General features: G+C 37.8%; 1 protein-coding gene across 1 annotated transcript in view; it reads right to left on the bottom strand.

Annotated features, from left to right (window-relative positions):
- Positions 1 to 25,253, bottom strand: part of LOC122808494 — a 666,541-nt gene that overhangs the window by 315,000 nt on the left and 326,288 nt on the right. Inside the window, exons 15-16 of the mRNA XM_044079450.1 lie at positions 18,951 to 19,146; positions 5,235 to 5,400 (exon numbers count right to left, since the gene is read on the bottom strand). Of these exons, the coding sequence (XP_043935385.1) occupies positions 5,235 to 5,400; positions 18,951 to 19,146 (362 nt within the window). The remainder of the gene's footprint in view (positions 1 to 5,234; positions 5,401 to 18,950; positions 19,147 to 25,253) is intronic.

Raw genomic sequence — 25,253 nt, forward strand, 5'->3', positions numbered from 1 at the left:
TAGGTAAATTGCTTGCAGATTAAGTACCTTTCTTTGTATGACTCTGGCAAACAAGTGAATGCAATATACTCCAAATGTGTTGCACATTTGAATGTCATAAGCCCCACTAAATGCATAAAGCTCTGTTTGTGCTGCACAAATGAAATGTGATATGCTGAACATGTACTGCACACCTAAATGGTGTGTGTGTGTGTGTGTGTGTGTGTGTGTGTGTGTGTGTGTGTGTAATAGATAGAAAGAGAGAGAGAAAGATCATGCTGCATTTTTAAAATGTTCCATTGACACATCATTTTATTTGAATTCAAGTGAATGAATAGCAACTCTTTTAGTGAAATGGCAAATACCTACAACATCCACAATCCTACTCTGTAATCAGTTTCAACATCAATGATCTTCAGAAAAGCAGACATTTTCCCCCACAGCAACATCCAGCATTGCAAATCAAAAAATTCTGCTCATTGTGTGAATCTCTGCTTTTGTATACATCACTGCTGGTGAGTGTCCTATCCCCATAATAGGATTATTTGATTGGCTGTTACAGTTCCTTCCCTCATTCCTTCCTTTCACTCGGGCTAAGCTTGTTGAGGATGAATGTGATCTCCTAATAGTTCTGTCACTCACTGACAGCTGCAGTGGAACAGAAGGGCTATATAATAGTGCATTTTTATAATTTTATTATTATTATTGCCCAATTAATTAGTAAGATAACTGTATTTTTTAAATGAGATCCAAAGTATCAGCCATTTTATAGAGCAACAGATAACAGTGTTTCAAGTTCACACATTGTACTGTACAATAGCTACATATTTTGGCAAACTGTAGAGACAAAACTCAAATAAATATTTGTATATCAATTCGGGCACAGCATTTCAACTCAATTTTGCATCTAGGGGAGTATGTGTATACTACTGCACTTATCTTACCTTTTAAATCAGCTTTCTGCATTTCCTCTTTTTATTTGTTACTGTGTTTCCCCGAGTCTGAAGCTACAGCTATCAATTGAAGACATTACACTGTTTCATTGCTTTTTCAAGTTGGTTCTGTGATGTGCCTATGTATTCAAATCAGTGTTTACAAACTCAAAATACTGAATTTCATAATATTGAAAAAACAGAGTAGACCACCACTTACAATATTCCAACGCAACTACATAACAAAACATATTAGTCTTCTCCAACTATAAACAGGGGGAAGATCACACTCCACAGAAGAAAATGGCAAACATACCATTACATCCTTCATGATTCCCTGTTGTAACCTTAGTCACGTATCCTTTTAATTTATACAGCATATCTCATCTTAGTGTAGTAAAGTGCGAAGTCGGAGTTAATATATTTAAGTAGCAGGGGGTGTGGGGGGTGCAAGCCCCCCTGCTAATAGTTGGAGTAAATTAATATGCTTCATCTTTTATTTCTTTCTTTATGTACTTTTGGTGGAGTATAGTAAGTGTTAGCATCCTGCAGTCTATTCCAGTATTATGAAATTCAGTATTTTGAGTTTTCAGTATTTTGAACTTTCAAGATTTTGGATTCAGTATTTTAAATTTCAAGATTATGAGCTTTCAAGATTTAGAAGTGGACTTAGTCACAATAATACAAGACTGGACCATCAACCATGCTTGCATGGACCTGGCTAAGGGATTCAAAAGAGTACCCCACTCTGGTATAGCTGATAAAAACATTGAGCTGGGCATAAACCCCTACATAACTCACTGGATTCCAAGCTGACTCACAGACAGGACCCAGGAAGTCAGGATTGGTAATACCATCTCCACTAAGAGACTGGCCACTAGCGGAGTACCTCAGTGCTCCATGCTGGGACCTCTTATATTTGGGATCTACTTCTCAGAAGTGACTGCAAATTGGGAGCTGTCATTGATTGTCCCATGACACAACTGTCTTATGAGAGGGTTTAACACAGACAAATGAATGGTGCCAAAGTCACAGTCTAAAACTCAGATCCAAAAAATGCATCATTTTGCCTTTTAAGAAAACTGCCACCCCATCTAATTACTGTGTCTGTAAGATACCCCTAAGAGTTGACCTAGTTGTCAGAGATCTGGGAACACATGCAGACAGTAATCTGGCTTTTGAGCAATATGTGGCCAAGGTGGTATGAAAATCATTCAATGTTTCATAACTTACAAGTAAGATCTTGGTATCCAGGTCCAAGGAAATCATAGCGTCACTTTAGTTGGCCCTTATCAGATACACCATTGAGTATAATCCCCCTTTGGCATGTCCTTGACCAGATATATGCAACAACTGGAACACCCACAAAGTTTCCTTACCAGGAGAATCCAGGGTATAAACACATTGTCCTATATGGATCACCTTAAAGCCCTATCACTATACTCTCTCTCCTACAGGTTACTGAGAGGCGATCTATGTCTGGCATCCAAGGCATCCCTAGATACAACGCCGATGGACCTTTTGCACATCTGCAAAATGAACAGCATCAGAACCACTACATCCAAGGAATTAAATTTTGCTTGTGACATAAATTAGATGTTGGTGAGACAGATCTGTGTCTTAGAGATCCCTCATGCTCTAGAACTGGCTCCCTATTAAGGTAAAGCAGAGTTGATCCCTAACCCTATTTAAGCATAACCTTGATCAATGGATGGGAAAAAGGAAATTTTCTGTGGGTCTGGCCTCCATGTCTCTGACAGGCAGAGGCAGACAGTAATGCCCAAACTAACATACCCCCATATACCATCTAGAAATTTCCTAACTAACATACCTCCTCCTAATAAACACCCATGATACACAGGGACACATTTGGGTTAGATTGGATGGCTAGGCTTATAAAGGTCCTGGTGATTATTAGCCTAGTATATACCAATGAACTACACATAAGTATGCATGTATAGATGTCTATATATATATATATATATATATATATATATATATATATATATATATATATATGTGTGTGTGTATATATATGTATATATATATATATATATATATATATATATATATATATATATATATATATATATATATATATATATATATATATATATATAGTATGAGGAGTCAGCTAAGTCACTTGGAAGCTAAAACTTCTGTGCACAAGCTAGAACCAAGCAAAGTATTTGGACTCCATTTTGCATCCAGGTAGTACATTTATACTACTGAACTTATCTTACCATTTAAATCAGTTTTCTTACCCACCAGCCCTGACCCTATTGTGCTTAAACTTGGTGGCATTTTGAGCTGCCCATCCCTACTGTATATCTGGCCTTGGAAGCTCCTTCCAGTGTCGTATCTTATACTCATTTTACTGTGCAGTGACAGATCAAACTGTTAAGTCCCTCTCATTCGATTTTAATGGGTTGCATTAGCTTCTGTTTCATGTCATCCCACTCACTTTGTATACACTACAATATTCTGAGCATTAATCCCTTTTCCTATTCACTTTTAAAGTCTGTAACATCTGGGAACTAAACTACCAGTCCCTGAGGAGCCTGGGAACTGCTTCGTATGAAATGGCTTGGGATTAGACATCTGCTTTGCTCATGGTGAGATAAAAAGCAGAAGAATTATTTCTTCACCTTCCTAGCGATTATCTCCTAGTGATTGCCAGTCACTAGAAAGCCAGAAAAGTGCTTCTTAGTACCTGGCTTGGGATTAGTGCTCTGGTGCGAGAAGGAGTAGAGGGACACCGGTTTCTTGCTTGTCTTTGATTGGGCAGTGTTTGTGAGACTTCACTAAGTGGTCTGGTTGCAGTTTTGGTGATAACCTCTTTAGAGCCTTTGTGCAGTCTGGCTTTCTATTGCATCCAGCTGCTATGGTATCCATGAGGATAAGACTATAGTAAACATACTTAATTCATCAGCACCTGGGTTAATACTAACTCACATGCAGCAGCTTGAAGTTAGAGCTACTCTGTGCTTGTGGTGAGAAAAAGAGCAAAGGATCATTGATTCTGAGCTGCATAAAGTCTGCTGAGGCCAGCACTATATCCACCACCATAGAGATAACACCTCCAAGTACTGAGCACTGTCTCTAACTACCTCCAGTAATAAACTTCATATTTCATAGGCACTTCAGGACAGAATATGGAGAATTTATTTGGGATTTATTTTTAATGTCACATTTCATGACTTTGAACTGTTTGGCCAATGTTTCTTCAAAACTGTTTGCAATAATTGCTGCTTCTTCCAATGAAACTGACCATAACTACATTCAGGGAGAAGGAGAATTTAACTTTCCACAAGGTAAAGCTGTTGATGATTACAGTTAATTAGTTGGTATAAGGGGTCTCCCCATCCATAAGCAGTGAGGTACTTCACTCCCATGTAAATCACCTTGTGTTTTCATTTTTTTTTCTGAATGCCATTTTGCCAGTTTCTTTAAAGGAAGCAATATTCATTAAATCTAGATTTGAGGGAATATAACATATGCCTTTCAGCTGAATTTAGTGTATTTCTCTATAAGCAGCACTCAAAATGTTATATCAGATGAGTGTCATGAAGTAGAACCCACATCTGGTCATGTGACTCATTTCTGAGACTCCAAAACAGCCCAGTATTTATTGCTTCTCAGTCCTTACCCTAAGCAAGAAACATACCCTACCCAGAACAGGTTGGTTCACATCCTTCCATCAAGCAGGCATGCTAGATTTAGTTCACTGACATTATATATGTGCATATGCAAGATGTCCACTAGTAAAATGTATAATGAAGTTTACATGACTAGACTGGAACAGACCTACATTCTGGCATGCAGGCAACTTCAAGCATGGGTAAATTTAAAGACCTCCAACAGATTAATGGTCTACGTGTTCTTTTACATATTGTTTTATTTTTGTCTGTGTTTTCTAGGAAATGTTGATATTTTCCTTGCTTTTTACTCATTTTATCTTTCTTGGAAGGCCAAAGTTTACCTAAAAATGCAGCATATCAACAAAGCAATGAAGTTCAAGCCATTGCTATTCAGTAGATTACTTTTCCTGGTCTCTGACATTTTCTGTTGATCAGTAGCATTACTACAATAATCATTGTTGTTTACTGATCACTTTTATATTCATTTTGTCATGTCATAATTCAAGGTTGCAGTGCCATTATATTTGTTTTCAACCCATCCTCCCTATCCCTGCAGGTTAAAAGATTTTTAATTAACATGATTCCCATTAACAAAACCTGGGAATATAAATAATCTATCATCATTAAATAATTCACCACATACTAGATATGCATTTCACAGGAAGACGAGGTAAGTACATACCTGGAAAGGGCAGTGTGCTGCATTTGTGATATACTTGTTCCAGAAGAAGTGGGCAGGAAGGAAGACAATGGCACAACAGCAGGAGGTAAAGACTGGCTTGTTGTAAATCTTTCTAGGTCATTCTGAACTGCAGATGAAGCCTTCACTGTAGTACTCGAGGAATAACCTGAAGCAAAAGTTCAAAAACCACACTGACACTCAGAAAAGTTAACTAGAAAATTATACATTCAAACTGATCCAGGAATGCATTCTGTAGCCAACATGCTCTTATGATGTGTGACTACATCATCTACTCTGTTTTATCTCACTTTCTTACAAGGATATGGTTTACATTATACAGAAAGTGATTGTGTATATTGAGCATAATTTCCAAAAATGGTGTTAATATTTATGTCATTCATTTAATTTCACGTATGAGTATGACTACTTTTGTTTCTCTTAGTCCATGAATTCAACAAAAACACAAAAGGTCTGTTTTTTAATTTCATCAATAATACTACTACGAGTTTGTTATCTTCAAAGCTTGAGAGTTCAGAAACTCAAAATTCATATTGCCAGGATATGATTAAGTTTCTGAAAACTCGAAGCTTTTGAATAGAGATTGCTGTACAGTGTGGATCAAGGAATTTACCCTTTTCCCTACTGTAGTGCGATCTGAGTTGGTATATATAATATGCAGTGGGGGATTGCCTCCCACCACAGTAATGTAGAAAAGGAGATTTTTGTTGTTTTTTTGAAGTTCGAGTTTTTGGAAACTCGATTATATCATCTTGACAATATGAATCTCATGTTTCTGAAAACTCGAGCTTCTGACATAGATCCATCCATATATATATATATATATATATATATATATATATATATATACATAATGTATGCGGATAGATAGATATCAGAAACCTGTACAGATATAATACATAAATATATCAGAAATCCTTACAGAAAATTAGTTTTCTCCTTTTAAAATTGATCACGTATTTTTTATGAAAAAATGCTTTCCAGTCAGTTAGCAAGGGTAAGTAGAAATACAATAGAAAACAGAACAGTTATGAACATGTTTATAAAATAATATGTAGAGTCAGGAAAAAAGGATATAAAGGTTACATTTTCAAAGAATCTTTAGTGAACATAGGAATTTCATCCATTAAGCAGTACACTAAATACTTCTAAGCAGGACATAACCATTAGAAATATTTGAATAGATTAATAGAAAGCAACAAATAAAGCATTTAGTTGAAAATGACTATACAAAAACAAGGCATCTTTTTAAGTTTGGTGGGCGTAGTAGGTTTAAGTATATTTCAAACAGATGTAGAACATTTAGCCATACAATAGAATGACTATTTCATTTAAATGCTTTTATACTTATTCAAGTGTGATTGCCATGTACTTGGCAAGGTGTTGGTAAAGAGCATTTCACACTAAAAAACCTGTTAAAAGAGTTTTTGGACACAGATTTGGAAACACATCTCAATGATATAAAATTACTGAATACCAATAATGCATTATATAAATAAGTATACACTGCTGGTGATGTTCACTATTTTCAGTGATAGGACTTTAGAATTTTACCACATGGATTCCCTAACAGTATAGATTCAACTACTTGGAGCTATTAATCCTGATAAAGTAGTATTTCAAAAAACTTTGTTGGGATATTAAAAGCTATTGTAACCAACAGTTAGTGATTCTTCTTGGTTTTCCCAAGGTATTTCTAAATGCTAATTTTTACTGTCAGGTATAGGAGCCATAGAATTAAAATCATTCACATTTAAGACAGAGTGTCACCGTAAACTATTTTTTTTTTTGATGAAGTACATGTGTTTCTTTGAATTTATCATTTAATTACTTGTATATTCATATATGTAAATTGTGAAATATTTGAATCATATAATTCTGAAAATATTCATACGATACTTTTGCAAAAAAAAGTATGTGCATCTCATTGCAACATCATGTCCATCTTTGATTTTAATCCTTTACTTTAGCTTATGTATTAATGACATAATGCACACACAGCTGAAAAAAAGCAATCTGTTCTTTCATAGTTTAACTTACAGGTCATCTTCCTAATACAGCCAAGCTACAGGGGCACCAGCATAAAAATGGTTAAATCAGCTGTGCTACAGGTTATAAAATCTTAACAGTGTATAATTTGTCATTAATACCTATACTAGAAATTACCACTATGGCTGAGTAGGACAGAATGTCTTCAGGTAAGGATATATCCTCTGAGTAGTGCATAGTCGGCAAAGGTGGATTTGTATAATTATTTATGTAAGTGCACATAAATGAATTTTTTATTAAACAGGTCAGTCCCACTACATGTACGGGCTATTTTCAGGTAAGACCCAAGATTGTATTCATATTGAGTATTAAAAATTTGTCCAGGTCACCAGTGAAATGTTCTTACTGTTCTGGATTAGTGCCATCAGATCTTTTACATCCAGTGGAATTCTCCCAACTTAGGTATAAGGGGCCTCAGCTTAACATCTCATCTTAAGGACGGCATACTCAGGAGTACTGACCTCCTCATAAAATAGCTAAAAAGTAGCATATTATCTGTGTATTTGACTTCTTATATGAAACTCTAGTTATATGCGGCTGCATTTCAAAATCTTTAATAACATAACTTCCTCTTCAAATGGTCATTTTCATCTATTAGTTAATAATTTTTATATAAGAAAAAGAAAAAAAAATACCTACATAGACAATCACCAGTTATATTCTTTTAAAAAAATCCAAACACTGGAGATCTGTTAAAATGTATTTGACCTCTGCTACCCACAGCTATCAATTTTTATACTTTTCAAATACTGCTTTAACAATGGCAACTATAATAATTCTAAACTTTGTCCCAAACATTATAGAAACCAGGTAGGCTCTAAATGTTTAAGTTCTACTTATCTGAATCGTATTACAGTGGATTCACATATTTTTTCTTACCAGGTACCCCATAAAAGTCTATAACCTGCACCATATATTTCTTTATGCAATCATCAGATATCTCTGCTATTTGATATCTCATTAGCTCAGTCATTGAATATAATGCCCCCCTTTGGCATGTATCTATTAAGACACATGCAAAAAACTGGAAAACCCACAGAGATACCTTACTAAGAGGATACAAGCCCTAAACAACATTTCCTACATGGACTGACTCAAAGTCCTGTCATTATACTCTGTATCCTACAAACTTCCATCAACCTAATACTGATGAATTTAATGCACAACAGAAAGTCAAACAGCATCAAAAATACTCAGTCTAGAGATCCAAACCTCTTCTACAACATGAACAGAATGGTTTTGATGGACAAGTATATATATTGTAGAATATACTGCTGCTCTGGAACAGACTCCCCATCCACATAAAACATATTACACCCTTTTCCATATTCAAGAGCAACTTGGATCTATGAATGGGAAACAGAAAATTTACCCCAGGACTGCCTCCTGTACTACTAATCAACAGAAGCAGCTCCCAAATGCTTTATTCCATGTGTGCATCCCTTCAAATTATCTATAGTATGATCCCAGTTATTTTCAGTAGGGGTAATGCATAATTATCAATCACAGGATGAGTATGACCAATTTCTACCCATATGGAATAGGGTAATTAAAGCTCAAAGAATGAAACTGGCTAAGCTTAAAATGACCCACAAGGACAGCTGGCTTAGAGTTTACTGATGAACCTATTAAATATACAAGGATACAAGCTGTGAGACAGAGACAAGGAAATTTGGAATATGAAAGAGTAATAAACACAAAAGTAAGATACCTACATCATTTTATCACTTAGCTTCAAACAGAGTTCAGTGGTTATTTCATTTAAGAGTATTTTATTAAATTTGATTGCATGTTGTCATGTCATTTGATTGCGATAATTACATACATGTAGATTCTGTTTAAGTGGTAACAGGGTTGTACTCAAATAAGATTGCATTTTAAATGACTGACAGATTTCTTTGTTGATTTTATATATATATATATATATATATATATATATATGTATGTGTATCCTTGCTTATCTGATACTGTAATCAGAACAAACGGTGCTTTCATGCTGTGTACATGTACAAACTCTAGGTATTTATCTTAAACAGTCTCATTGCCTATGACTCACCCATCCTGTAAGGCATTTCAGTACTATGATTAACATGTTGCTTTGTATTATATGTCTACAAATAAAGTGTGCAGCCTTTCCAGGAAGTTCTCCACCCTTCATATACATTCCTCACTACTTTGTTACAGCACTTCTACAGAATACTGCATCATTTACAAAAAGACAGCTTTCACACTGAGTACAGAGATCAGTGCATTACCTGAACAAATCAAGGAATAAAAACTTGCTAGTGATCTTAGAAATTTGAGTTATCTTAGTCTCAGCTATTTCCCACTGATAATTTTATGTTGGCAACTTCCACTGAGACAGTTCCTGTCTCTTTTCATAACCTTTTTAAATATTATATTCACATGAACATGGAGTCCATTTGTTTCTGATATTAGTGTACATTTCCCCATTTGACTATTAATAAACTATGTAATCAGTGTCAGGAACAATTTTCTTCTTCCATAGTCTATCTGATTCCATAATGCAGAAGGGGGATACTCTGGAGGCAACTCAGTGATCTGTAATGTCCTGGTTTCCCAAGCCAACCACTGGGACACAAGTGCAGCTGACACATGCATAGAAATGTGCAGCCATGGTCAGGTCAATGTTGTTAAGGATGGAAAGACAAGTCGGCCTCCTTTTCCAGTAACTGTCTATGCAAGGTGGCTGTTATACCAATGGCAAAGAGACACACTGGATTTACTGGTCCACCAAGCAGCGTGGTAACACATAGTAGCTAGACACTGATGTGTGTGTGAACGTGCATGTGTCCATGGGTCTGGTACTATAGAATGCTGAAATCACACTGCTGTAAAGGTAGGCAGGGGGCAAAAGATCATGATGGCACATACATGACAGCTTCCCATGACCATCTTCCACCCAAAGAAGAACAAATGGCCCTGGTTACATGAGAACTGATGTTCAGCAAGCAAGAATGAGAACATTTGTAAAAAAAAATGTATAAGGTTATCTTTATACAATACTTCACAAATCAAAGAGCTTATATAACTCCACAGGCAATCAGGAAATATTATGCAACTCTAGAGTTAGTTATACTAGTTCAAGGTGCACACTGGGAGAATGTGAATATATTTTTCCTATTCAGTTAAATGGTATTACTATCTTTTGCTCTAATAAAAGAGATAAGGACATAATCCATATCCATTCAGAAGTTAATTGTGTCATTTTCTCAGTGGTGAATTGTCTTCACTGCAACTCATGAGCTTAGCATGGTTAGGCCAAACACTACTCTGTATTGTCATTCTGTCTTAGGCTGATCTGTCTCAGACATGAAGGCAATTTTTCTGCCTCATGCATCTGCTTGAGAATACAGCTGCTAGGACCACTATTACTTCACTTTTAAGTATTACTGGCTAGTTTATTTTACTGTGCCTGTCTAACCTATGTATTTCCCCATCTACCCGCACACTTTTCAGATTTCAGCTCTACATATCACATTCCTTACATTTTACAGGAATTTCAAATAATGGCTGCACAAGTGCACGGTGGGGTAGCAAGAAAGGGATATCAAAGATCAAGAGAACAGTACTGAAGGAAAAAAGAAGGGCAAGAACAGAACAAAAACATTATGCAAGAGAAGGTTATTGTATGGAAGTATATGGATGGTTCCGGAGAAAGGTTAAGAATTTTATATATACATTTTCATAAAAAGTGTGGTAGGTCTACCAATTTAGTAGCATTAAAAGTCCCAGCAAAATTAAAATTATATACTGAATAGGATATGCATGGTAAAATGATATTAAGCTACATACATGCAGAAATGCAAATAGTTTTATGCAGAGCCTGATACTTATCCAAAACTTAATTAAAAAAACATATTATTTTCCTAAACCATCCTTATCTGCTATAAAGGTTTGTACCAATGCTTTCTTCACTTTGAAATTTCCATATCTGCCATCAGCTTTTAATCTGGATCATCCAGTGTGAACTATCAAACACAGCAGCAAGCAGCTCAAATTACCTTTGCCACTTTGATAGATATGAAGGGGGTGCTTAAGGGGGAGGGGTGATGAGTTTAAGGACTACATCTCAGGCATAACAAAAGAATGAAAACTGGCCCCTTTAGAAAGAAAAAAAAGTAACAGGCACTGAGGATACTCTTCTGTGTGATTATCCCTGTTTGTCTTTTAAGTAGTCATTGAAAAGCAAGAAATAGTAATTAAACCTGACTGACTAAATGTCTATATGTGTATATGTGAAAACACATGTAAAGTCAATGCACTGACAGAAGGTTAGAAGCTATAATGTTTTAAAGCCAAACATTGCATTGTGGGATACCTATAGGTAGACTAAAAAAAATTAAGATGCCAGACTCTGGAATTACATTTAAAAATATAAAAAGTATATAGAATCTGAAAGTGGTATTAAAATGTTTGAAACATCAAGACAAGATAAATAAACATGTTTTTCTCAGTCTGTGAGTGTGGTTCTCATTTAATACACTAACACTGCTTGCATCCATCACATTTGGATAGGACTCCTTAATATGATTTATAATTATATTTTTAGCTATATTATTTTCCGAAATATTTGTGGTATTCCTACTTTTTTTATAAACAAATCACTGTAGTTATCGTAGTCTGTTAACAATCCCATTGGTTTTTTTGTTTCTACTTTCTTGACTGTTATTCTTGGATGATTTTCCATTTTGACTTCTACAGTTTTATTTGATATAGCAGGATTCGTTGATACCATTAGGAAAGGTTGTCACTTCCACTAATGTTTTGTATGGCACAACCTTCATATTTGTTTCAGACTGTTCCTTAATTTTGACCAATTTTTTACCTCTTCTGTTAATACTTGCTATCTGTTCCTTTCTTATTTACCCATGTATATACACACACACACACACACACACACACACACACACACACACACACACACACACACACACACACACACACACACACACACACACACACACACACACACACACACACACACACACACACACACACACACACACACACACACACACACACACACACACACACACACACACACACACACACACACACACTCGTAAATGGATGTGATAAATATGTTTATCTGATGCAAAGTGTAGATATTTTTATTTATGAGTGTTAAGTATTTAGCAGTACTTTGTGCCTGGCATCAACAACTTTCTACTCTCATATTCATCATAGTAATTTAGCCCCTTTCAGAAGAACAAACTCCACAAGATACACAAACAAAAAGCACACATACTGGCCCCACAAAAAAGAAATCACTTCCTCTCTTATGAGTCAAAAACTGACTCTTAGACATACCCTATGATCAGCCACTGCTATCCATGGAGTATTCAAGGTAAAAGAGAGGAAATGGAAGTGGGATGCCAGGACTTTCTTCCATATCACACACATACACATTCACATCTACAGGCAATTTAGAGTCCTCAGTACACCTAATGCAGATCTTTAGTTTTAGGCTTTTGCTTAGCTTACCTTATGCATCACGGTACTTCCTGGTTGTTGGCCAGCTATGGCCATTCAATGATTTTATTTTTGAAGAGAGCATCTTCAGTAATATTAACGTTAATGGTTAAACATTTGGTTATTAGCCATTTGATGTTAGTTTTATTCAATGAATGAACCTAGACCTGTAATAAGTCACATTTATAGTACAGTAGGACTAGAGATCTCATTAAATTTTTTTTGGTACATCTGTTTGTCACGATATAGCCCTCCCAAAGTCCTGCTGCAGTGTGGTAGTCGGGAAATGTGTAATAATGTAGCATTGTAGAAGTGTTGTGCCTCTGATTTGTATCACACAAAACATTGCCGATGTTGAGGCACCTACGCTTGGGATAATTACTTTACAATAAGTGAAATTATTGTCATTGCTAACCAACACAGCCTGTATGTAGGTGTTTCATGTATATCAGTTAAATATTGGGCTATATTTTACGTTCAAAATGCTGTTAATGTTCATAAAATCATGCAAAAATACCTATGCAAACAGAACCATTTTACAACAGATCAATTCAAAATATTCTTAAACAGGACTTCTTAAACAAAGGTTGGACTCTGTCTACATTACCTGCAAATAAATCTAAAGAAATTAATATCTTATATGCCATTCAGATAGTATAATTTGAAAACATTTTTTTTTTTGAAATCCAGTGCTAGTGTCTCAGTCAGACAGGTGCAATATGCAATTGTCTAAAGTGTTTGGATTGCCATAGAGATAAATTCTTAACATTTTAAGATGGCATATGGAACACTAGCTTGGGGTAATTTTGGAAAACAAGTATGAGATTAGATAATTTTATTGAAAAGATGTTTTACATTTTCATGCATTCATTTTGTCTCAGGGCTGCACCTTTGATAGCTAGTCTTTTGTTCTCCATAATGTCATCAAGTCAGCGTATCACATGTCAACTTATGCATCCGAAATTTATCTTTAGGGAGACTGCAAACTTTAAAATTATATTATGTGCTTATCTTTAAGATCCACTTAAACTACATTGTCAAAGATATTATTAACATAAAGAAAATGGGTCTATATTACAACGTCTAACTTACAGAAGTCCGAAGGTTGTAATATCGAACCCAAATGTTCGAAACACGAAAATAGCGAAGCCACGGAACACCGATTTTTTTCCCAGGGAAAAAAATCAGTGGGCCATTTTCACAGCTTTGCTATTTCCTCCACTGTGGTGCAATCTTGGAGTTGGTATATTTAAGTAGGGGGGTGTGGGGGGCACAGCCCCCCATGTTGGGGGGTGGGGGTGAAGCCCCTCACATTAATTTAAGTTTAAAGTGTACGTGTTTTTTTTTTTTTGTACCAGAATAGTGATTTTTTGGGTTTCTAACGCAACAGTTCAATATTACATAGATCGAACTCCTGTCAGTTTGACGATGTAAATAACTGAAATATCTTTGTATGGCATGCCTTCTGGTACTGTTAATTCCATACAATATACATATATTCCTATCACACATTTGACCCCATCATTTTTATGATATATGGTACGTTGCTAGTCTTAAACATAAAAATTAACTGATGTTTTATACTGCAGTGTAGACTGGAAAATTAATTGTCATCTATTATGATATGCCACACTTCTGCTGTTTTGCCTTCCCTTGCACCTTTATCTCCTCTACCAGACTTATAGAAATGGGCATCTGCCCCCTCAAAATATACACCTTCTCTCCTAGCCTCATTCTATTCTTTCCTTTCTTATGTCCTGCTGTGTGCTCCTCCGTTTGCTTTCACCTCTTTTGATTATCTTATACTACCACTTCCTCCCCTTTTATATGAATAAAATTGGAAGGGACTTTGCTGGGAGACCCTCATGATAGATCTCAGTAGTACTGTTAGCAATGTGACATGCAGAGTTGCATGCATGTGTGCATGCATACATACATGCAGCATGCATGCTACTGCTGTTCATAGATATGTGAACACAGCCATGATCTTCTCCTCTATTTGTGAGCTGTGCCACTTGGGAGAGATTCATGCTACAGTTACAGAAAGGTTAGAAGATATTTTTTGCAGTTTGTTTGTTGTCCTCAACTTTGGGAAGATGTTTTCTTTTTTGGTCCTGCAGTTTGGGTTGAGGGGACAAAAGTCTCATGAACTGCTCAGGGTAACAGATGACCTAGCTATGGCTCTGGACAGCAGTACTGTGTGGGTACAGCTTAGAGCTAGATTTCTGCTTATGGCTACATGTATTACACATAGGTTCATAGGCTGTTAGTAGGGTAATGATCACTAGGACCTATATAAACCTAGTCATGCAATTCAAACCAAATGATCCCAGAGTACCTCAGGGGTCTATTAGGAGGGGAGTATGTTAGTAAGGATGTAACAAAGGAATTTGTGGGGAGCTGTTAACTGGAGAACATTTTACTTACTGACAGCCTCTGTCCATCAGAGACATGGGAGAAAAACCTTACCAGTCCTCAACCATTTCTTTCAAACCTTGCTAATGACGATTCCTATAATCAAAACTTGGCCCTTTTTAAACTAAGGACAAATAAAATCAGGTGTGTACTACTGAACATGAACTCTTCACTTAGGGATTGATGTACCTGCATGCATTTACCTCTTTCCATTAAGTGTTGCTGGGTGAGGCAGAGTTAGGACTAAGTAAACCATTATTACTGAGATCTAAACCTAAATTAGTGCACAGTCAGCACGTTTGTGCACCCTTGAGACAAAATTAATAGTTAAGCCAGAATATGTTTAACTTGAAATAGGAGGCCATTATCACTTATCTTGCACATCAGACTTCTTAACTGTTGTAGTTATTATTGTTATAAACTGTCTTTATAAATACATATTCACAATGTTTGTATGCTAAATATTCTGTGCTGCCTGTGAAAAGAAGAAAGTGCCTAGTGTATTTTTTTAATTATGGCTGTATGACTGACTAATTCAATACATTGTACAAATAGATGAAACCGGAAATATCAGTTTTAAACAGAAAAGTAGATTTTTGTTAAGAACCATGCAATACATATTCTATCTAAGTGAAATAAGCAATTACCTAATGATCATAGACCCACATATTTTGACAACAGATAGGGAACCCCATGGCCTACATTGTCTGCTAAAATTGTACTGTTTAAGCTGCAGGGCCTTCTTACCCAATAGCTTAAGCCTCTACCAGTCTCCATAAGGACAGCCTCATTTCCACACCATGGATTCTTGTATTCATTTACTGTTTTTAATGATAGCATCTGTTCATGAAGATTGACCTAGCTACTACCCTTTCTGTGACAAAATACTTATTTATATAACCAATTAGTCTTCTGTATTGCCTCTTTAAAATATGTCCTCTTGTCCTTATAAATCTCTCTTTCTAAACAGGATACACAGTTCAGCTCTATGATTTTCCTTCATATACTGTGCCTTCTTTCATCAAAATGATCCATGTAAATAATTTTTGGTCTTTCTTTCTATAATTGCAGAGGCAAGATATGTACCATTCCAGTTACCTGTCTCAGTACTGTTTCTGTCTATTGGCACCCCAAGGGAAGTGTAATACTTGTAGCTATAAGTTCCACAAATATGAAAATCTAAAGTATGTCTCTAAGGGAAATGCAGTGAACTTTGAACTTTGCTATATTATTAACACATTTTTGTATGGATGCTTCACCTACCCCCTCCCACACGCACACACACACACACACACACACACACACACACACACACACACACACACACACACACACACACACACATACATACATACACACTCACACACACTCTGACTTTGGGAGGAATGTATGACTCAACACCCTTACTACTTATATAGAATTTGTCTGATTACCGTCAGATTACTGGGAATGTTCAGAGGTATGCCAGCCTTGGAATTTGTACTTAAGTTCCATATCTGTGCCGTCAGTATTCCGAGGATGACAGTGACTGCCCTGAGAATTTCAGCAGGAATTCCTGTCCATGTATTTCTAATGATTCAGTTTCCAGTACTGCAATTTCCGAGTTTCTACTGGTGATACATTTTCTGTTACACTCTGTATGCAAACTAACTTTATTTTTTGTGATGTATTTTATCTCTTTGCCCCTTTTGTCCCTTCCTCAGCAGCCATCATACTGTTACCCATTACGAGTTTTGTGGTCATGGCCCTAAGCCTGTCCCCTTGGTGGTGTGTTCCCTGCCTTAGCATTCATGTACATACTCCCACATGCAAACAGATTTAGGGACTACTATCACCAGCTTGGAAAGCTAAGCCTACATTCCCAGTCCCACAGCCATTGTTGTTTTACAATTCTCAGCTTGCATGGGACAATTCAGGACAATGGAATTATCTTTTTCTCTCCCGCAGGATGGATAAGCCACCATTAGCAACATACTCGCTTGCATGTTTTTTTCCAGCAACTGAACCCAGAGTTAAGTCAGGCCACTTGAGTTGTAATTAGGGCTTCTAACAGCCAGAGCTCTACTAATATTCCCTGCTGCTTTCTGGTACTGCTTGGGTACCTTTAACTAATATGATTTGACTATAATAGTACTCCTTGTTGCAGTGGATATTACCACAACTTACTGCATATTCCTTTCCTGGATTTCCACATTCCAGGTGCATTATTTTGTGCATTTACAGGGAATTTAAAGGATATTGTTTTAGGTCAGAATCTGACTATATTATCAGCTGTAAGCATGCTTTAGTTACTTAAAAAATATCTTAAAACAAACCAGTCATCATAAATGTATAAAAATGTATTACAAGGTGAAATATTATTTTCTTATTTAAAGGTCCATCTACTTATCTAGTAGCATACTACAAGACTTGTAATAACTATGTAATTACTCCTTAACTCTGTAAATAATTAGCTATACTGAAATAAAAAATGAATAGGAATTAATAACATTGTAGTGGATGGAGCGTGGTGATTACACTCCAATATTCGGAAGAAGGCAAACAAGTTAAGTGCCAGAATGTCATGCAACCTGACCTTAACAAATAATAAGCACCCCCTGCTGAAGTCGTTAAGGTCGGGTCTAGTGCTCAGCAGTAACTTCTGCCAGTGGTGCCCAGGAAATGACAGTGGCAGAAATAAAAGATTTGTTTCTGTCTGCTGTCTCTAGAGGTAAACTGTCCCTAACTTCCTCTAAAAACTTACAAAGTTGCTAGAATAACAGGATGTGCTGGCGTTCATTTTCTGAAAGATACAAACTCTGAAACGCAAATACATTTAATTCATGCATTCAGTATTTAGTGACTTCTGTCCTCAGTGGTTTGTCTATAAACCACAGACTATACGAGGAACAGACTAAAAATATGAAGCAACTATCTGGACGCTCTCTGAAAACCTGGACAGCTGAGAGGCATGAAAGGTAAGTGTAAACATAACAGACTGTATTATACTCCTTTTCTGACAGTGTCTGCCAAGTGTTTTATGGCTTTAAAAGCCAGGAAAAACACAACAATTTTTTATTCCTGCAGCTAATAGTACATTGAACAGATACAGCTTCATGCACTACAAAGAATTATGATTATGTCACCTATCAAAACCTATTGGTTTCAGCATGGATGTCAAGATTCATCTCTCTAGCTTTGCTCTCACAGTGAATTTCTTGGTATTCATGTCTCAAACACATAATAATATGATTGGAGACCCTATCATAATCCACTGTTTTCATTCCTGTAGTGATTTTGTGTCACTTTGGTAAATGACGTGGTATCCCTGTCTTACAAATTTCCAGCCTCTTTCAGCTACTTTTTAACCATTGCTTGATATTCATTGGGTAACATTTCCAGCAACACTGAGCTGGTGTGCAATATACATACAGTAAACATAACAGCTTTAAATAGCTGGTTCTTCCTATTCATCTTTAACTTTTCAGTCTGCAGAACAATAACCGCCACTGTTTTTTTTTTTTACATTTCTTAATTGTGATGAAAAAATACACCCTATACAGAAACTCCCAAAGGCAAAGTGGCTAGCAGATGTATTAGGCCATGAAACGTTAAGCAAACTACTAATTCATCAGTAAAACGTCCTTCAACAAACATGGTTGCTGTTTATGGTATCTTGCGTCCGTTACTTACATTTATATTATTTATGCCAACATACTTAGATATTCATGGTCCTTTAATTTGATGAAGTTATAGTACCTTTGCTTAACATCTGCCTTGTTCTCTCGGGGGAAATGGCAGGCTTTTTGTCCTCCTCTAGAAGATGTATCAAGTGTTTCAGCAGTGGAATCATTTTTCGGTTGACACTCTCTCTTGTTGTATGATTGTTTCCAGTACCTTTATAACCAGTAAGCTGATAATCTCCAAAGCAATACAAAGAGCCATTCAGAATAGCCTGAAATGAAATAAAACAATGTTAAGACTGGCGCTGTCAAGACTTAAGTTCTGTCGCAGTAATCCTTACAACCTTCTTTGTTAACAGACATACACATATTCAAGTTAACTTTAAACTTATAGTGACACTAACCAAGACACCATATCTGTAGCTAGAATATGTACAAAAAAAGCACACAATGCAGTTAGAATAAAAGCATTGTAACATATGCTATCAATGTTTTCCCATGAGGAACCAAGTTATAGCTCATCATTATAATCCCTTTAGTTATTATGGTGGGCACGTGCCTGATTTCTTTCCATATACAATAATTTTATAATACCTTCGTGCCTCTTACCTAAAAGTAAGAGCTTTTCTCTGCTAGTAATACTGCCTGGCCACATCTTATGTAGTTTAAAATCAGAATATGTCATTTCAAATATCAGCCTGTTACCATTAATTGTTTTTCAGTGGTGTTACTATTAAATCAGAGTTTGCCTTCTCCAAGACGAACTGCCTGATAGGCTAACAAGCTCCATCTGCCCGGGTTTGGAGTCAGATTTTACCTTCTCCTAGTTTGGCTGTCAGTCAAGGCTAACAAGCCCAGTCTGCCCACCCAGTTATACCACCAGGCACTCAGATGAGCCACACAGCAGGCTCTGTGAAAAACAGGGGGCCCCACGAGAAGATCCTGCTGTGGACAAAATAGTGCAGGAGAAGCCATATACAAGGACCTCCTGTCTAGCAAACCAGACAGTAGTCCTGCAGTAATCACTGCACCTGGAAAGGAGAGACTGTAAGAGATGCTTCACTTTCCTTTGACCTCCCCATTTGATGTTCATTTAAGAGAAGCCAAACTCTGATTCCAAATCCACAATCTGGCCATTGGATGATGGCTCTGATGCCTTGTGGATATCTTTGGGAGAAGAAAAGGCTATGGGAGTAATCCCAGACAGAAAATCCAAAATGGAGCCCCTAAGGTGGCTGGTTGTCAATTTTGACTTCCTTCCGGCACCTCTTACAGCCAAGCTGATGCCAAACAAATTGCTCTGGATTTCTTTGGATCATTCACAAACCTGGCCAGCACCAAGTAGTGAAAGCCAAAAAGCTATTTTATTGTGGCAACTCCAAAGGCTATAGCAAGCTATAGCAAAGCAGTCAAACCGGTTTCGGCATCCATATGCCTTCTTCAGTGAACATAACTAACAAAAATATTTCATCATTTAAATACACCACATTTCAATTAGTAATTAATTACAATTGCTCATTAAGACTAGGTCTAAACAATCCCCCAAGTCTAATGATCCAATTGTGTTCCTTAGTATTTAGAACTGAGTGCCAACCCATTTTGCCCTGTCTATTTCCTTTTATTATATCAATAATAATAAAAGTGAACTGTGCTGTAGTATGTTGCAAGGTATCTTTATATAATGAGCTAGAGGCTCTTTTATTTCGGATATCACTTAAATGTTCAGAAATCCTGACCCGCAGGAAACTAGATGTTTGGTCTTTGGAGTTGGCTTTGCTATAGCTTGCTATAGCCTTTGGAGTTGCCGCAATAAAATAGCATTTTGGGTTTCACTACTTGTGCCGGCCAGTTTTGTGATTGCTTCAGGTTTTGTGGGCCTTTGTGGACTTGCAGTTCCTGCGTGGGTATTTTGAATTCCTTTAGATCATGTCAGGAGGCTGAGAGTGGTATCCTGCCGACTGGGCATCTCTGGATCTCCATATACTACACCCAGGTTTTGGGTCCTGGAGAGGTAACCTCAGTGCCACTGCTCACAGCGTTAGAAACAACACTGGAGACAACAGTTATAAGTTATAAGTCCAAAGCGATTGGCATAAGCTTGGACGCTACAGGCTGCCTCCAACAGTGGGAGGGACCATCACAGTCCCACTAGTCAGCTATCATCTGCGTCAAGCTGGGCAGCCCCCAGCCAGTAAAATGCTGACCTGCCACAGTCGGCCTGCTTTAATGGGTGCTTGGAGCTAATTTAAATACTGAAGAGCAGACTGCAAACGTTTGCAGCAGGAAATGAAAAAAAAAAGAAACGTAAATTACTAATGTTGTGACTGGCAAACTGGAATGTCAGGACACTATGCCCCGGCCTCGCTGATGATTTTGTCCAGGTTGACGATACCAGGAAAACAGCCATCATCGACCATGAACTCAAGAGGCTCCACAGTGATACTGCTGCGCTGCAGGAGACCAGACTCCCAGCAAATGGCAGAACAGGACTGCATGTTCTTTTGGCAGGGAGGGAACCAGTGGAGCAACAATTACATGGCATTGGTTTTGCAGTGAGAAATTTCCTGTTGTCCTGAACTGAACCACCATCAGAAAAACATGGTTGGAATCCTCTCTCTTCACCTTTCAATGTCTTCAGGCCCAGTGGCCATCTTGAGTGCATATGCCCCCACACTCTGCTCCTCAGCTGAGACAAAAGATGAGTAATACATGGAGTTTGAGACCACTATCAGAGTGATACCTACCACAGAGCATCTTTCATGCTTGGAGACTTTAATGCCAAGTTGGAAATGATCATGACTCCTGGCCAGCAGGATTTGACAGTTTGGTGTTGGCAAGCTGAATGAAAATGGGCAGAGATTGCTAAAGTTAAGTTCTTACCACAACCTTTGTGTGGCCAACACATTCTTTGCCACCAAGCCTAACCACAGAGTATCCTGAAGACATCTGAGTTCTCATCCCTGGCATCACTTGGATCTTGTCATCACTAGAAGACATTTGCTGGACTGTGTCCTTGTCACCCAAAGCTATCACAGTGCTGACTGTGACACCGATCATTCCTTGGTTGACAGCAAGGTGCATTTCCCACCCAAACGAATCCAACACTCAAAGCAAAAGCACACCCTTGTATTAACACTGCCAGGGCATCAATGCCAGACCTGCACAAGTGCTTTGCTGATAGTATTGTAGAGGCACTCAAGGACTGTCCACAAAGTAATACTGAAGTGAGGTGGAACCACATCCATGACACCATCTACAACTCCACCATAGATATCTTTAGCAAAAGAGAGAGGCAGAATCCAGATTGGTTTGAAGCAGGAATCATTGAGATCGACCAGCACTCACAGCCAAGCAAGCAGCACTGTTCAATTACAAGAGGAAGCCTTCAGAGGTGACTCTAGCAGCATTTAGGAAGGTCAGAAACAACGTCCAGTGGATTATTCAACAATGTTCCAACTACTGGCTGAATATCTGTAACAGGATCCAACTTTCACTGACTGTGGCAACATTCATGGTATGTATGAGGGTATAAAGAAGGCCTTTGGCTCAGTAAAGCCAAAATTACACCCTTAAAGTCTGCCTCAGGTGAAGTCATTTCAGACTGAGTCAAACAGATGGAGAGAGAGATGGGCAGAGCATTACCAAGAGCTCTACTCAAAGGAGACTATTGTTGCTGACACAGCAGTTGAAAGCATAACTCCCCTTCATATTATGGAAGAGCTTCGCAATCAACCATCTGTAGAAGAGCTTAGCAAAGCCACTAACTCCCTTGCTTGCGGTAAAGCTCTAAGAAAGGATGGCATTCCCTCAGAGGTCATCAAGGTTGGCAAGAAGTGTGCTCTTCTCATCCATCTGCATGAGCTCCTGTTATAATGTTGGCAGGAATGAATAGTTCCCCAGGATATGCGTGATGCTAATATCATCACCATGTACAAGAACAAAGGAGACTGAACTGACTGCAACAACTACAGTGGAATATTCCTCATCAGCGTTGTTGGGAAGGCCTTCACCACGTAGTTCTGAACAGGCTGAAATCACTCGCAGAATGTGTTTATCTTAAGGCTCAGTGTGGATTTAAAGTGAGAAGGTCCATGATCGACATAATCTTCTCACTAAGGCAGCTGTAAGAAAAGTGCCTTGAGCAAAGGAAACCATTGTACATCACCTTCATTAATCTAACTTAGGCATTTGACTTCATTAGCCGGAAAGGCTTCTTCACCCTGCTACAGAGGACTGGATGTCCCCCTAAACTCATGAAGATTATTACATCTTTTCATGAGGACATGAAAGGTGTCATAAAACATGATGACTCCTCATCAGACCCATTTCCAATCAGGAGGGGAGTGAAGTAAGGGTGTGTACTTGCTCTGACACTCTTTGGCATCTTTTTCTCTCTGCTACTTCCCAGGCCTTTAATGAGTCTGAAGAGAGTGTATAACTCTACACCTGAAGCATTGGTAATCTCTTCAACCTTGCACAACTTTGAGCAAAAATCAAGGTGCGGACAGTACTGATCAGAGAGATGCTGTTTGCAGATGCCGCTGTCCTGACTGTTCACACTGAGGAAGCACTAAAACACCTCATAAGCAACTTCGCTGGTGCCTGCAGAGATTTTGGCCTCACAATCAGCCTAAAGAAGACCAACATCATGGGGCAGGATGTCAGCAGCACCCCCTGCATCTTCATTGGTGATCACACTCTCGAGGTGGTGAAAGATTTCACTTACCTGGGGTCCACCATCACCAGCAATCTCTCCCTGGATGCCAAGTTGAACACCCAGATTGGTAAGGCAGCAACAGTAATGGCGTGAGGGTCTGGCATAATTCCAAACTGACCACCAACACTAAGATGAAGGTGTACCAAGTGCATATGCTGCTCCATGCTAGTGAACATGGACCATTTACTCCTGCCAAGAATCCAGACTCAATGCGTTTCACTTACGCTGCCTCGGAAAGATTCTAGGCATCACCTGACAGGACTGCATTACAAATAAGAATATCCTAGAGCAAGCAGGAATATTAAGTATGTTTGCCTTGCTCTCCCAAAGAGGCTTGTGCTGGCTTGGTCATATCAGCTGTATGCAGGATGGTTGAATCCCCAAAGACCTTTGTATGGCGAGCTTGTGTATGGCTCCAGACCCACAGGAAGGACTGTTCTGTGCTTCAAAGATATCTGCAAGCGTAGCATGAAGGCAGGTGGTATCAGTCCAACAGGCTGGGAAGCCATGGCTGCAGATTGCATTACTTGGAGGCTGGCCATCAAGTCAAGACAGGCAGCCAGATGAGTGAGAAGAAGACAGAGGAGCTGTGGGAGGAGAAGTGAGAGCACTGATAGCAGAGGACAATTCTGGTACTTACACATCCAGGTGTTGGCTACACCTGTAGAAATTGTAACAGAGCTTGCCGGTCAAAAATCGGACTTTACAGTCACAGCAGGCATTGCACTTCAACCATCGACTGATTTTGTGATGTAAACTTCATTGTTTCTCGAGACAGCGAAAGGCCATCAGTATTAAATACATATGCAGAGTATATTTTAGTTTGGATCTCATAAATAACAGCTGTCATATTTGTTGGACACAGTGATATAATGTACTCAGATTTTTATTTTGTTGAAAACATTTAAAACTGACACAGTTATGATGCTGCATTTTCAGAAATTCATTAAGGTGTTTGGTTTTCTGCACATTTGATGGAAATATTTAATATACTTTATGCATTATGATTCTCTTGGGTGTAGCCAGATATTTGCCATGCAGATTGTGGTATGGACATTTTAAACATAATTCATTTATTTTTGTTTGAAGCTCTGGAATATGATGTTTAAATATGAAAAATATAATTTCAAGTCAACAATTAAAGCAGCATTTTGATATGCTTGCTCAGTTTAAAAAAAAAAAGTTCTTGCATTTGAGCTGCTTTGTTGTGGCAGTGAACACTGTAAATTTAATACTGTGACTAACCTACTGCTCATGGAGGGAGCTACATTCTGGAAGGTTGCACAGTGTTATAATATTCCCAGCTAAAGCCCTGAATTTTTTTCATGATCAAAATTAATGCAGAATTGTTTGGCTTTCCAGTTTTGACACTTTCATCAAATGAATACCATATCAGGGCTTACTGTCAGAATTATGAGACCTGATTACACGAGTCTGAGTACTTTGAAAACCAAAGTAAAATTCAGACAAAATGCAGTGAATTCCACAGCTTGGTATTAAACTTTTAAGCATTTATGCATATTTGTGCCACCTCTTGCCTCTCCTGACAAAGGAGCGTATCTCCCCTACTCTTTCTATATATATATATATATACACTAACTCCAATATTACTGCATGTCAGAGTAGGAAGGATAATACAAAGTACTTCAACCTCAGATGTCA

Source organism: Protopterus annectens, chromosome 8.part0 (assembly GCF_019279795.1).
Source record: "Protopterus annectens isolate FY-2018-M chromosome 8.part0, PAN1.0, whole genome shotgun sequence".
NCBI lineage: Eukaryota > Metazoa > Chordata > Ceratodontiformes > Protopteridae > Protopterus > Protopterus annectens.